This window comes from Ranitomeya variabilis, chromosome 1, assembly GCF_051348905.1.
Source record: "Ranitomeya variabilis isolate aRanVar5 chromosome 1, aRanVar5.hap1, whole genome shotgun sequence".
Classification (NCBI taxonomy): Eukaryota; Metazoa; Chordata; class Amphibia; order Anura; family Dendrobatidae; genus Ranitomeya; species Ranitomeya variabilis.
The window spans coordinates 474,106,012-474,121,217 of NC_135232.1; the positions used below are offsets into that span (position 1 = coordinate 474,106,012).

The window sequence follows — 15,206 nt, forward strand, 5'->3', positions numbered from 1 at the left end:
TCCCAACATATAAAGGTTAGAAATGTGATACAGAAGCACTGGGACATACTCAGGATGGATCCAGATCTTGTGGACCTCCTGGGGACCCACCCAGATATTACCTTCAGGAGAGGGAGATCACTCAGAGATTCATTGGTGCATAGCCACTACATGCGACCAAAACTGAGTGGCACTTGGCTACAGAGGAAAACATGTGGCTTTTTCAGATGTGGGGGGTGCCAATTCTGTAAATTCATGAGACCAAATAAATCTTTTAAAAGCTCCTCTACCGGGAAGATATTCTTCCAGCGGGATTTTTCTAACTGTAAGTCAACAGGGGTGGTGTACCTGGCCTCCTGCTCTTGTCCTATGGATTATATAGGAAAGACGGTAAGAGAATTCCGTAGGAGAGTAGGGGAGCACCTGGGCGATATAAGACACAATAGAGAGACCCCCCTGGTTCGACACATGAGATCACAACATCCAGAGAACCCAATAGATGTAAACTTTTCAGTTATTGAGGTGGTTAAACCAAGTCCTAGAGGTGGCAATTTTGATAGGACTGTACTTCAGAGAGAATGTGAGTGGATATTTAGAATGGACTCCGTTGCCCCCAAAGGTCTGAATGAGCAACAATCATATGGGTGTTTTCTGTGAGCTTATTTCTCTGTCCTGTAGGCTATTGTTCCTCTACGTATGTAATATAACGTTTTTTATAATAAAGGTCATAAAGTGAGATTAAGATAATACTAAGACATGTGGGACCATAAGCATTAAACTGGTAACATGCTCCGGTTTTGAGATATCTCCCCCGCAGGGGGTAATTTGCATAGATTGGTATGTCTATCTTTGAATTTTCCTCAAGTGTATTTAAAACGCGGGTTACAGAAATACATATTTGGGAGCAAGTGATTATTAGTATGCTTATAGATTTATAGGTTGATTTTCTCAATCGCCATGATTATTAGATATTGCCTATGGGCCACTGCTAAGTGTGCAAAGGATGAAGTCTAGCTACTTTCATCGGTACTTTGAAAATAATTTTTGCGCAGCTACAGCATCTATATAATTTGGGCCAATGGGGTTGAGACGCAGGATGGGCGGCATTTATGCGCTCCATCCTGCGCAAACGCAATAAGGCATCCATAATCGGCATGAGCATAGAAATTCCGGGTTGGTTAACCGGCAGCATTACAGGGCTTAGGCGCTTCTATGCGCTCCATCTGGCGCAGGCGCTGTAAGGCACCTTCATCCCTCCATAGTAACAAGCATTTGCGCATGACTTCCGGGTTGATTAACCGGAAGTACCTGAATGCGCGGTAACCCGGCGTCAGAATGCATAAAATGAGGTAATATATCGCAGCACTCATTCTCATCTTTCATCACCGAGACACATTACACTACTATCAGGCCTCCTGATGAGCCTAAGGGGCGAAACGCGTCGAGGCGGAATATGAGATGTGGCAGATGGCACAGCGCCCAAGGAACGATGAGTATTAGGCACATGGACTGATTCAGCTGTTGTGCTATGTTACATCGGGCTCCAACAAAAAGATATACAATGACATGTTAAATCATTGATTTAAGCACAAAGCATTTGTGCCGTGGTCTATTGGGCCTCAGTAATAATATGTGGTATATCGGGTTCCAGCAATAGTATGCACAATAACACTTTAGATAACTGATTGAAGTACAAAGTGTCTGTGCCGTGATATACCGGGCTCCAGCAACAATATGCACAATGACACTTTAGACAATTGATTGAAATATAAATTGGCTGTGTTGTAGTTTATCGGGTCCTTGCAATAACATGCACAATGACACTTTAGGTAATTGTTTGAAATATAGAGTGGCTGTACTGTGGGATATTGGGTCCCAGTATTAATATGCACAAGGACACTTTAGATGTATAAAGTGGGGTGTCTTTGTGGGACCATTATCTTGAATACTAACATCTATATGCTGATTGTGGCTTGGTAAGCGAATGAGGTATCGGGCCCTCGCTTTGTAGTCAGTTTATTTATGGTCCCAAACCACTCTTCCATTAATGGTCATTACAGCAATAAGGACCATCAACATAGACATGGTTGGAGCAGCGCTTGCTGTGTAGAATAATTTATTCCTTGGGCACGTAAATTTTTTGCATGTCCCTGGCAGGATATTATCTGCCTGTGATAGGGAGAATTGACCGCACTGTTTGACTTGTTCACATAAACCAATATCTGCATAAGACAGGAACAGGTTTTGATAACAAAATTGTGGGCGACTAGTGGCCCGGTGTGGCCAATTAAGATTATCTATGTGCCATCTTAAGTCCACGATGTACATATTTTCATTGTTTTAATAAGCATGTTGGGGTTCAGTATTCCCTATTTGTAGGTCGATCTCTGTATAGTCTTTAGGGGCACCTATAGAATCATTGTGTGGGTAGGGGTTACCCGGAGCCACCGATAGGGCCTCTTAGGATTGTAGGGATAGACGACGTGGAGTGGGGGCGCCATCACGTATCCCTTAAGGTGCCAACCCCCACAGCCAGGTAGTTATCAGTATAGATATCTTGACAGGGATATACACTGGCCTCCAACATTAGTTTTCACCTGTGTGTGGGTTTTTCTTTGGTGTAGCCACAGGTTGGTGGCATTTTATATTATTCTAATAAACATTGGGTTTTTTATGATTTTTTGAGAAGACAGAAATCATCATCGTGAGCCTGTCACTTGTCATTCTCAAGGCATCGTTTTTTTCTAAACATTTTTCAGAAGTACAATATAAGCAGCCTACAAAGCACACCTACGCCTGCAATCTCATCTTGAGAATAAAAAAATAAAAAGAAAAAAAGGAAAGGATCGAGTCCTGTTACTAAAAGTCTTAGCTACTGTACTTCTAGCACAGCAGTGTACAGTTTCAAAAATAGCTGTACTAGACGTGACAGAATTCCAGTTTAGAAAAAAAAGGAAACATATGCAGACTGTAAGAAGAAATCTAATTATAACATATTGTCATTGTGAGAATGCTGCAGTGAAAGCAACAATGAATCACAACGTATTATTTATTCATGTACATTTAGTCTAGTAGTGGAGTAATGCCTATGATGGATTGGCCATTTCCTTGTCATTCAGTGGACAAGTAGTAACGTTTTTGTGGTTGCTTTGATAGCTTTAGGCTAAGTTCACACTAGGCATTTTTTCAGAATTTTTTATACAATTTTCAGCTGCGTTTTACAGTACCAGTAAAGCCCATGAGATTTCAGAAATCTCATGCACATATTGTTTTTTTGACATCAGTTTTTTTGTGTTTTGCATAGTTTTTTGAACATAGAGCATGTCACTTCTTTCACGCACCAAAAAAAACAGGTATCGGGTTTTGATGCATTTGTGGTGTAAAAATGTGATATTATGGAATGGAAAAAAAATGTCAACACAAAACTTAATCAGAATGCACAAGAGACAAATCTAGCATGCCAAGAAAAACCAAGGAAAACATGCTTTTTTCTGCAGCTTCTTTTCTGCCTAGTGCGAATTTACCCTTATAGAGTGGATATATTCTTACTGTATAGAGAATATCAGAGACACGTCCCCAATGGGTCTAACAACATAAATTCCCTTTCTTAAAGCACCTATACTACTAGGGTGACCTCTATAGAAAGTAAAATAAATATATACATCTCCATATTGCTATGGAGTGTGGGAGAAAACTCACACAAAGGTGATACCTTTCATAAAAATGTTGCCTGCGGCCAAACTTGAATCCACAAGCTCAATGCTCTTGTGCTAACCATTGAGCCTCCTTCCATAAACATTGCCCTCCACTGAAACTAAATATAATTACGGTAGTTCCTATCAACAACGTCCACATAACAATTTTCAGTACTGTATACAAAAGCCATTTTATCAAAGCTGTACTCTCCTATAGTAGGGATGACAATGTAGAAACTAAATAGCAGGTAATGGTCCCATATGTGAATTCTATTGACTGTGTATTGTCAATAAGGAGGTGCATGTTCATTAGAGATGAAAGAAAACCTTGCTTACAGAGGATAAGCGTGCACTAGTTAAATTATACCCAGGAAATCTGATCAGTTGTATTTGTGAAGCAGCATTGCATCATACAGTGGAGCATCTGCTTAATGCTATTGTTAACATAATTGCTTTGTACATCACTAGATATTAACTCTTCCCCATCTAGCCACAGGCATGCTTTTCATACAGAATATTATATACTTCTTTCCTAATAGGAGTACCATTACAAATATACCGTGAAGATACCCTTATTTTACCTGTATTATCAGAATACAAAATATATATATATATATATATATATATATATATATATATATATATAAAATGACCATACTATATTATTCTCTCCACAATACCTCTCACCTCATCGCTCGTAATATACAAGTAGGAAAAGAAAATAAACGCATTAAAAGGATTTTGAAGGTTTAAATTTGAAAATCCTTTGTTTTCAGAGGGAGAAGTAAAACACGGCTACAACCGTTACATGTTGGTATAATGATTGACTGTCTATGGAAAAAAGGCATGAGGATAAAGTAGGGGGCACTTCTAATTTCAATTTGGGTAAGGAAGTGACCATTTCAAAACTATATACTATTTACAACTATACAAACACACACAAACTAATAATTTGCTGTGCGTAACTATAACAATTTTACTTATGACACCTTTTATGCAGACTTATAGAAAAATTACATCTTTATTATGTAATTTATCATTATTGCATGGTTAGTAGCTAGTCTGTTACATCATTTATTTAGTCTATTGAGCCTTCAGCATTCGATCATCTCAGGGTGACCAATCAAAAAACGACAACCCAGATCCAATGACGTAATCCTAATTATACTTAAACATACTTTTATAAATGCTCTCTGTCTAAGGTATAACAAAACGTGTAATTGCAATCATTTTCTGGGAGAAATGCTTCATTTTCTGGAACAATTTCAAGGGTGCCAAAACTTTCGGCAATGATTATAACTATGTAATTTATAGAATAAGTCATGCTTTAAAGCATTTCTGCAAGTAATGATATCTTTGGAAGTGTCCCTGATGTTGAGCACACTGCCAGCAAAACTTCTTTAGTACACATGACCCAAATTGATTGAGAAAATGTAATATGCTGTAACATGACATGGCAATAATGCTGTGGAAATTTAGGGTTTATATACAGCCCCCATAACATAATATACACAGTATATGTAACACTCTCCATTTACATACATCGGCCATCTAAAGTGCATATAAAAAACAGTCTACACACGCCCGATAAAAAGCCAGGTTTTATCATGCAAAACAATCAAACCAAGAAGAATCATTTCAGAGCTTTTCACCTATAATTTCAGCCATAATCTGTACAATTCAATTGAAAAACAAACTGAAATCTTTTTGCGTGGAAAAAATGAAAATAAACAACTTAAAGGGATTGTCCACTACTAGGACAACCCCTTCTTGATCTAAATGTTTGGGGCCGATAAATAAGAAAGCCTATATCCCGTCACGTGCCGGAGCAGCACTCGCAGCCCCCGGGGCTCTCGAGCGGTTGTTGTGAAATGTGACCCCAATCACCGCTGGTGTCACTGTGCCTTCCTTTGGACATTTTGAACATGAAAAGGAAGTCTAGGCTGCAGCTGATCTCTGACTTCCTGTTTAGGTTCAAGAAGTCCGAAGGCAGAGGCAGTGACGCCAGTGCTGATTGGGTGCCGGACTCACAGGTCACAACAACTGACACCGCTGGAACGGTGCCTGAGGAGAGTATAAGCTTTTTTATTTATCTGTGTACTGAGAATGATTGTTCAGTTCAGAAGGAGGAAGAAGCAGATTTCCCATAGGCGTGGAATGCAGTGAATATTTATTCCCTTTAGTAGCGGCACATGTGAAAGCCTGGCAGCTGCAGGAAGCCGGCGGCTGACACTGTGCTCGCTACTAAAGAGCAATGGATACTCACTGCCCTCCACACCAATAGTCCCGGAGTGGGGAGCAGTGAGTATTCCGGCAGCTGTACTGTTATGATCTGGTGGCCTAGGAGCAGCATGAGACGTACTCTGGAGAAGGTGGTACCTGTACTGACCGCAGACCCTGAACTTAACACCGCAACTAGAAGTAGCCGTGGAATGTACCTAACACTCCCTAGACATCTTGACACAGCCGGAGGACTAAATACCCCTAGAGATAGAAAAGGGAAAATTATCTTGCCTCAGAGAAAATCCCCAAAGGATAGACAGCCCCCCACAAATATTGACTGTGAGAGGAGAGGGAAATAACATACGCAGACTGAAATCAGGATTTAGCAAAGGAGGCCACTTCTAGCTAAATAGAAAGGATAGGACAGAGTAATATGCGGTCAGTATTAAAACACTAGAAAATATCCACCACAGAAAATACAAAATCTCCACATCTAACTAAAGATATGGAGGGTATATCTGCATCTCCAGAGATACCAGCTTGACTGAACAAATCCTTATACAGACCAAGCTGGACAAGACAAAACATGAAAAAGAATTGAACAATAAGGCCCACAGCATGTGGACTGCAAAAAACAAGGCCAGAACTTATCTTTGTTGAAATGAACAGCAAGCAGGAGAGACCAGGCAGGAATGTGAATCCTCCAGGAACAATGGACAACTGGCACTGACTAAAGGGTCAAGCAAGACTAAATAGCCCAGTCAGAATTGCAATAAGTGGACACACCTGATGAATGCTGTGATCCAAAGACAGCAGCACTACCACTTATAACCACCGGAGGGAGCCCAATAGCAGAATTCACAACAGTACCCCCCCCTTGAGGAGGGGTCGCCGAACCCTCACCAGAGCCCCCAGGCCGATCAGGACGAGCCAAATGAAAGGCACGAACCAAATCGTCAGCATGAACATCGGAGGCCACAACCCAAGAATTATCCTCCTGGCCATAACCCTTCCATTTGACAAGATACTGAAGCTTCCGCCTCGAAAAACGAGAATCCAAAATCTTCTCAACCACATACTCCAACTCCCCATCAATCAACACCGGGGCAGGAGGATCAACAGAGGGAACAACGGGTACCACATATTTCCGCAACAAAGATCTATGAAAAACAGCAGAATTCACAACACTGTACTCTGCTTGTAAGCAGTGCATAACGTCCCTGCCATGTGCTTCTTACAAGCATAAAGCAGCTGCTGGCACCGGAACAAGACGCTGCGAGGGAGCGCAGGAAGGTAAGCGTATTTTTTGCTTTTTTATGTTTTTCTGAAGGGGCCCTGCATACCAGGATGGAGATGGGGGCCAATCATACCAGGATAAGGATGAAGCCATGCATATCAGGATAGGGATGGGGGCCAATCATACCAGGATAAGGATGAAGCCATGCATACCAGGATGGGGGTGAGGCCAATCATACCAGTATAAGGATGAAGCCATGCCTACCAGGGATGGGGATGGGGCCAATAATAGCAGGATAAGGATGGGGCCAATCATACCAGGATAAGGATGAAGCCATGCATACCAGGGATGGGGATGGGGCCAATCATACCAGGATAAGGATAAAGCCATACAAACCAGGGATGGGGTGGGGCCAATCATACCAGGATGGGGGAGGGGCCGATCAGGCCAGGATAAGGATGGGGCCATGCATACCAGGATGGGGATGAGGCCATGCATACCAGGATAAGGATGAGGGGGCCCATACACACTAGGATGGGGATGAGGGGGCCCATACACACTAGGATGGGGATGAGGGGGCCATGCATACCAGGATGGGGATGAGGGGGCCATGCATACCAGGATGGGGATGAGGGGGCCATGCATGCCAGGATAGGGATGAGAGGGCCATGCATACCATAATAGGGACGAGAGGCCATGCATACCAGGATAGGGATGAGGGGGCCATGCATACGAGGATGGGGATGAAGGGGCCATGCATACCAGGATGAGGATGAAGGGACTAGTGTATCAGGATGGGGATGAGGGGACCATATACAACAGGAGAGGGGATATAAAGTACAGAATTGACCACATTTTTTGCTTCAATTTTTTTTTTCTAATTTCCTCCTCTAAAACCTAGGTGCGTCTTAGGGTATGTTTCCATATTCAGGAAATGCTGCGTGTTTGACGCTGCGTAGAGCCGCAGCATCAAACACGCAGCGTCCAGATGTTACAGCATAGTGGAGGGGATTTCATGAAATCCCATCTCCACTATGCATTAAAAGATGCATGAATCAGACCCGCGGAAACAGACATGCGGCGCGTCTTTTAAGAACGCAGCATGTCCTTACAATGTAGAAACAACGCAAGAACAATGCAGGTGACCTGCCAGTGACCTCAGGTGCAGATTTCGTCAGGATTTTAGGCTACTTTCACACTAGCGTCGGGCACTGCACATCGCAATGCGTCGTTGTGGAGAACAAACGCATCCTGCAAAGTTGCCTGCAGGATGCGTTTTTTCTCCATAGACATTTATTAGCGACGCATTGCAATGCAGTGCCACACGTCGCAACCGTCGTGCGACGGTTGCGTCGTGTTATGGCGGACCGTCGGCACAAAAAAAGTTACATGTCCGCCCCCTCCTCCCCGGACCTTACAATGGGGCAGCAGAAGCGTCGTAAGACTGCTTCCGCTGCCCACATCGGGCATTTTTTTTTCACAGTATGCGTCGGTACGTCGGGCCGACGCAGCGTGATGGCCCCTTACCGACGCTAGTGTGAAAGCAGCCTAACCTGCATAAAATCCTGACCAAATCCTGCTGCAATCCTGAACGTGGACACATACCCTAATAGTCTGAAAAATACGGTATCTGCTAAGGAAAAAATCAACTGCGGGAAAAAGTAACAAGCTGCCATTTCTGTTGATTTCACAGCAATCCTTGTGCAGATTTGCTGCACACCCAGCAGCTCATCTAGGGCAGAAATAAGAGTGTCTGCTGCAGATATACACATTAGCTTTTATACAGATGAGTGAATAGATATCATTAGAATAAGATTACATTGATGCCAGGAATCCTGCAGTAACAGGATAGTGAAGTTTAGGGTTCCACCTTAGAATTGCAGCACAAGAAGGGTTCTCATACAAGATAACTTCGCATAATGTGGACAATCTAGGAAGCCGTAATACTCCCATAAAGAACAGAATACTCATTTCAGATCCCCACAATGTATTGTATTCAAACACATCTCTGCCAAAGGACTATGCCCCAAGCATTTTTATTAGTGCCACAAAAGTAATTTAATGATAGGCCTCCAACTATAAACTAAGTTACCGTAATAAGGCAGAGCGTACAAAGGTTATGAATGCTTAGTTTTCAGTGTTCGATTTGCTTTGCATTACAGATTCCAAAAATGTAACAAATCACTATTGGGAAAGACTAAAGTACCGTATATTTAATATATTTTAGACGTAATAGCTTTATTACTTCACATCATATAAAGCATTTTGCTCAGTTTCAGGTTTTCTAATCATCAGTGGGACACGATCATGTATTTCTAAATAAAAATCAACAATATCTCTGAAATACACCACAAAAAGTATTGGGCCAACTTAAGAATAAAGGGGTACAAGAATCAAATGCATCACATCAGATACAGCACAAACATTATTTGCCATTGATCAGTATCATGAAGTATTGTGTACATTTAAATTACAATACACAGGCAACATAAGTGTAGAAAATGTACAAGTTCCTAACTGGAGAATGTATGTTCATAACTTAGGCTGGAAATAAGAATTTTATGCATACACTACTTACCTCCAAGGATTTAAGGTGCGGTACATACTTAAAAGCCATTTGGTAATAATGACGAGAACTTTTTAAATTCCTCAACTAATGTTCGACTGCAGGAGACAGAAATTCCTTGATCTTACCCTCCGATGACGGTCATTTTGGTTCACTGAAACCATTACCTTACTGTATAGCACTTCTCTCTCCTAGTGAGGAAATGCAATGTGAAAGTGACTTGTTTATTGCATGGGAGTAATCTTTTCAAGTCAATTCATCTGATAAAAATGTACATAAAATGGCCATATATGGTAAATGACACTAAGGCTCCGCTCACACCTGAGATATTAAACTGATCATAGGAGTCACACAATGAAATTGATGGAGGTATGGATGCATCTCAGGACGGACCTCACTGACTTATAATTGGGTCTGTCGGTTTCTGTCATTGTACTTTTCATCTTACTGAAAAGAAAAATAGTAGAGTATACCACAATATTTTTTCAAGTTAATAGAACTGAATCTGAGACAAAAGCTTTGAATGTAGCCTTCAACGTATTCAAAGAAAAGTAGATGCGGGACCAGTTCACTCTATTGCAAGTCTCACGCAAGGAGAGTGGATCCCCCATAGAAGAGCTTCAGCAGCTGATCAAGGTACTCTGTATAAACGTAAACAGTTTATGAAGTATTTGCAAGACGTTCTGCGGCAGTCACCATTTCGTGCAATATGCTAGTCCTATATTCCATCTTGTGGTTACTGGACCTAAAAAGTGACGTACAGGTTACAGAGGCATGCACTGGGGAGACAGAGTGGATGACGGCCGTTTCACGTACCAATGCTTCAACCTGGCCTACCCAATTGTTAGAGATGATTAGTTAAATATATAGACATTACAGTGGCTTTAGTGGGACCTGTCAATGATAACAGCTTGCCTGAAGTTTTACAGCAGGAAAAAATAAAAACAACATGGATGTCATATGGCAATGAATAGTGGGCATGCGCTCTCTCAGGTAGGCATTAGGTAGCGTTCACACAAGCACTGGATTTTTATGTGTCACTCTCAGATAGGCATTAGGTAGTGGATTCTTATGTAAAAATAATGTATCATTTATTTTTCACTGGTTGCACAGTACCAATAAAATAAAAAACGTAAATACCTAGCCATGTCCAGGCGGTAACTAAAGAACACAGACCCTGGCTACTCATACATGGCTGAGCTAGTCCCAATCCAGTCATACAAAACAGCTATCATTCATTGCAACTACTGTTTCATGTGGTTTGGTGCACACTGCCAATGCAGACTCTTCACAGAGAGAGAGAGATTCTGGCTTGTCTCTCTCTTGAGCTCCAATTTACATCCAGGATTGGATCGTAAATAGCAGGATTGCTAGAGAGGCAAATCAGAACCCCCGCTTGACTGCAAAAGACCTTCAGAAAGATTTAGCAGACTCTGGAGTTGTGGTAAATTGTTCTACTCTTCATAGACACCTGCACAAATATGGCCTTCATGGAAGTGTCATACGAAGAAAACCTCTCCTGCATCCACACCATAAAATTCAGCACCAGAAGTATACAAAAGTACATCTAAACCGGTCTGCTGCATTTTGGAAACAAGTCCGGTAGACCGATGAGGTTAAAATGGAACTCTTTGGTCACAATGATCAAAGGTATGTTTGGGGAATAAAGACCACAAAATTTCAGGAAAAGAACCATTCACCAACCATTAAGCATAGGGGTGGATAAATCATGCTTTGGGGTTGTGTTGCAGGTAATGGCATGGGGAACATTTCATGGGTAGACGGAAGAATGGATCAAATGAAATTTCAACAAACTCTTGATTCAAACATTACACCATCTGTAAAAAAGTTGAAGTTGAAAAGTAATTGATTTCGATAAATGGATAAATGATCAGTGATGAGCGGGCGTGCATGGATAAGGTGTTATCCGAGCATGCCTGTGTGCTAATAGGGCATCTTCAGCATGCTCGACTACTATGTTTGAGTTGCCGTAGCCTCATGTCTAGCATCTGTTCGACAGCTACAACACATGCAGGGATAGCCTGTTTGTATTGAGACATACAGCCACGGCGACTCATAGAATTTAAGCACGCCGAAGATACTATTAGCACACGAGCATGCTCGGATAACACCTTATCCATGCACGCAAGCTCTTCACTAATAATGACCCTAAACACACGTCAAAATCCACAACAGACTACCTCAAAAGGCGCAAGCTGAAGGTTTTACAGTGGCCCTCACAATCCCTTGATCTGAACATCATTGAAAATCTATGACTAGACCTTAAAATAACAGTGCATATAAGACGACCCAGGAATCTCACAGAACTGGAAGAATTCTCCAAGGAATAGATGAAAATCCCTCAAACAAGAATTGAAAAACTCTTGGCTGCAATAAAAAGCATTTACAAGCTGTGATATTTTCAAAAGGGGGTGCCACTAGGTACAAACTATGCAGTCCAAACTTTTGCTTTGGTCCATTTTCTTTTTGTCATTTTTAAAGTGTAAAAGATGAAAAACGTTTTTTTTTGCCTAAAGTACAAAGGAAAGGTTTATTCTGATTTCATGTCAGATATTGAGAAAAACATGCATATGTGTCTTTTTATACAGTGTATGGAAACTTCTGGTTTCAACTGTAAATATACACACACACATATATAATTCCCATTATTTTCCTCAAACAGTAAAAGTCGTAAATAAAATAGGAAAAATGGTTTGCTTTTTCTTCTTCCCAAGGAATGCTGGTCAAGCTATCCACTGGAGAAATGTGATTAACACCTGACACCAGTGGAAATCAGTAGGTAACCAAGTAACACATACTTTGAGTCTTCAAAAAAATAAAAAAATCTATACATGACCAAAAACTGTCTCAATTCTCTTTGTAGTGGCTCTCCGTTCCACATTTCCACAGTGGGTCGTCCTACAGGCACCACCATGTGACTGATACTTTATATACTGAACTATTAAGATTACCAAAAAATAGGACTCTTCTCTTCGCAGCAACCTGCACCTCCAGGATCCTCCATTAGTGTCAAATAGAGCAGCAAAATATACAATGTAATATACATAAGTTTTGGGGACTTGCTTAGAAAAAATGTTCACAGGTGGTCGAGTTGGTTCTACGTTTGCTCAGTTGTGCCTATGCTAAGCAGCAGACATGTAGAGAGTGACGACTACACTTCTTACTGCAGAGCAAGAAAAGGGTATTGTCATGCGGGTACTGGGTAGACTACAGCTGATTACCCGGGCCCCTGCGATATCCCTCAGACTAGGGAAAACCCTGTCTGTCCCTCTCCCAGAATGTACACTGATGGTGTGCTTGTCTGGGCCGCCAGGCCTGACCCTGACTCCTGTTTCAGTCCTGAGCTGAAACCTCCACCCGCCACCCAGTGATTAGACCACACACCAACCCCTACAGAAAGCACAGACAGGGAAACTAAAAACACACCACGCCGCAGACTCACAGGAAAATACTATAATGTGCACAGGGCAAAACAAATACAAATATAGGAAGGAGAAATATGACAAAGGATAATACACCACCAGATACGATATTTCTTCTCCTAGACCACCACTCCAGACCGAGATCACCAGGCACAAGACACAAGCTATAATCGGCGATGCCCAAAGTCCAGAATGACTATTTAAAGGCCACGGGCGTGACCCAGCCTCCAACCCGATTACCAGCTAGATTAACCCCGGACAGCCTGGATAAAGTCTAGCCAGCGCCACTGAGCGTATAGTGGACGAATGTGGAATTACCGCTGTCTGTCGGACGCCCTAGTGTGAATAGCGTCCGACATGACAGGTATCTATCGAGCATGCCCTACCAGGATGGATCAAACTAATGGAAGATAGGTTTATGGGCAACCAGGTATAAACATACCTAGATTCAAAAAAATCATTTTAGAGGTTTGAATTTTGCATTGTATTCACTTTGGAAAAATAACTATATCGGAGTATTATTTAAGCAGTAAGGCACAAAGAGTCAGGAACACGATTGTGGGAATAGCCCTTTAAGCAGCACAATATTGTTTACCTTTCTATAATATGATTGCTCCAACCTACACAAAAAGCTGCCCAAGGCAAAGAGACGCTGCTTTGTATGTTTGTACAGAGCAGGTGTATTAAAAGTAAAGCAAAGCAAGAGAATGAATGTGACTTACTGGAAAGAAAAACTCCACTATGAGGCTTTACAAGCAATGAGTCTGGTTGTAGAGCTGTAGAGCTCATCTCCAAGGCACAGGTATCATTACTAGGATTACATGGCTGAAATAACATGGAATTCCCCCATGACTGATGTATTGTGTATCTATGGGAGAACATTTGTGTGGAGGTCAGCATTAAACGCTGGAGTTCTTTATGTGTACCATCATTTTCAAACGCCTATTCCCAAAGTCATTGCTAGGGACTTTGATTCTGGGCCTTCACCCCAAATAGCTCATTACCCCATATCTCTAGTATGCACGTTTTTAAATCTTAAATTAAGTTTATTTTCAATCTATATACCGTACTATCCGCCCAGGCCCTTCAGCGCATGCACACACTCGCACTATTCTGTATTTTACATAGTACATAAAACTGGACAAATCCCACAAACCATGTAGTCAATAAGCCTACAAATTCGGAGCTAGAGATTACATTTTTAACTTGTGGTCTGTCATTTTAATAGAAATTATTATACCTAATAATATCCTACAACATAAACTTTAGGAGTGCTCTAAGTGTCTTTTTATGCTTTCAAAAATGTGACACCCCTGATGTAAAATAAATTTAAATGACAACATGTGCAGAAGAAACTCATGTATTTTCCCAACCCTGTCCCAACAGGTCTTTGTTTGCCATGTTTTAAAACTATCCTCTATTGATAGGATGGGGAGGTGGAGTGGGACTTACCCACTAGCTGACTTCCCTGCAAACCCAAAAAATGAGTCTTGGCAGATACCTGTTTGGATGGAGCAAAGGTCAAGCATGTACACCTCCACTCAAGCATGTAGATCTTTCTGACCACTCTTCCCGGTGACCTCACCGTTTCCCCCACTATTCTATACATACTGTAAAAAAATGCCAGTTGTAAAGCCTTCGCAAAAAAAGGGCTACAAGAAAAACCCTGCAGCCATTTTCCTAAAACATCTTCTGCTTAAAAACTCATAGTGTGCACATACTTTAAGAGTACTGACACACTTGGCAGCCACGCGACATGTTTTACCACATGTTGGAGAAGATTCCAATTTATTACTAGTCTGCCTGTTTCCTCTTTTTAGGTAATCATAAGTTTTAGGAATGAAAACTATGTGGACATGACCAAAAACCGTCTCAATTCCCAGTTAAAAAAAAAGCATGGTGGCCCAGTTTTCTGAGGCTGCAACGTGTGTCCCTTTACATCTCCTCCATGTTCTACAGATATTGGTATTTTTTAGAATGTTTTCTTTTTGTTACGTGGCTACTTCTGTTTAATCACAGGATAACACAAGCAGTGCATGCTTGAGGAAGGGGGAACAGCCGCA

General features: G+C 41.6%; 1 protein-coding gene across 3 annotated transcripts in view; it reads right to left on the minus strand.

The window, feature by feature from the left end:
- Positions 1 to 15,206, minus strand: part of CORO2A (coronin 2A) — a 224,074-nt gene that overhangs the window by 166,538 nt on the left and 42,330 nt on the right. The window contains exon 1 of one of the 3 annotated variants that reach the window (XM_077250842.1): positions 9,713 to 9,911. The exons of the other annotated variants lie outside the window; for them this stretch is intronic. Coding sequence (XP_077106957.1) covers positions 9,713 to 9,751 — 39 coding nt within the window. The 5' untranslated portion in view covers positions 9,752 to 9,911. Of the gene's footprint in view, positions 1 to 9,712; positions 9,912 to 15,206 lie in introns of those variants that run through there. 3 annotated transcript variants of the gene reach the window in all.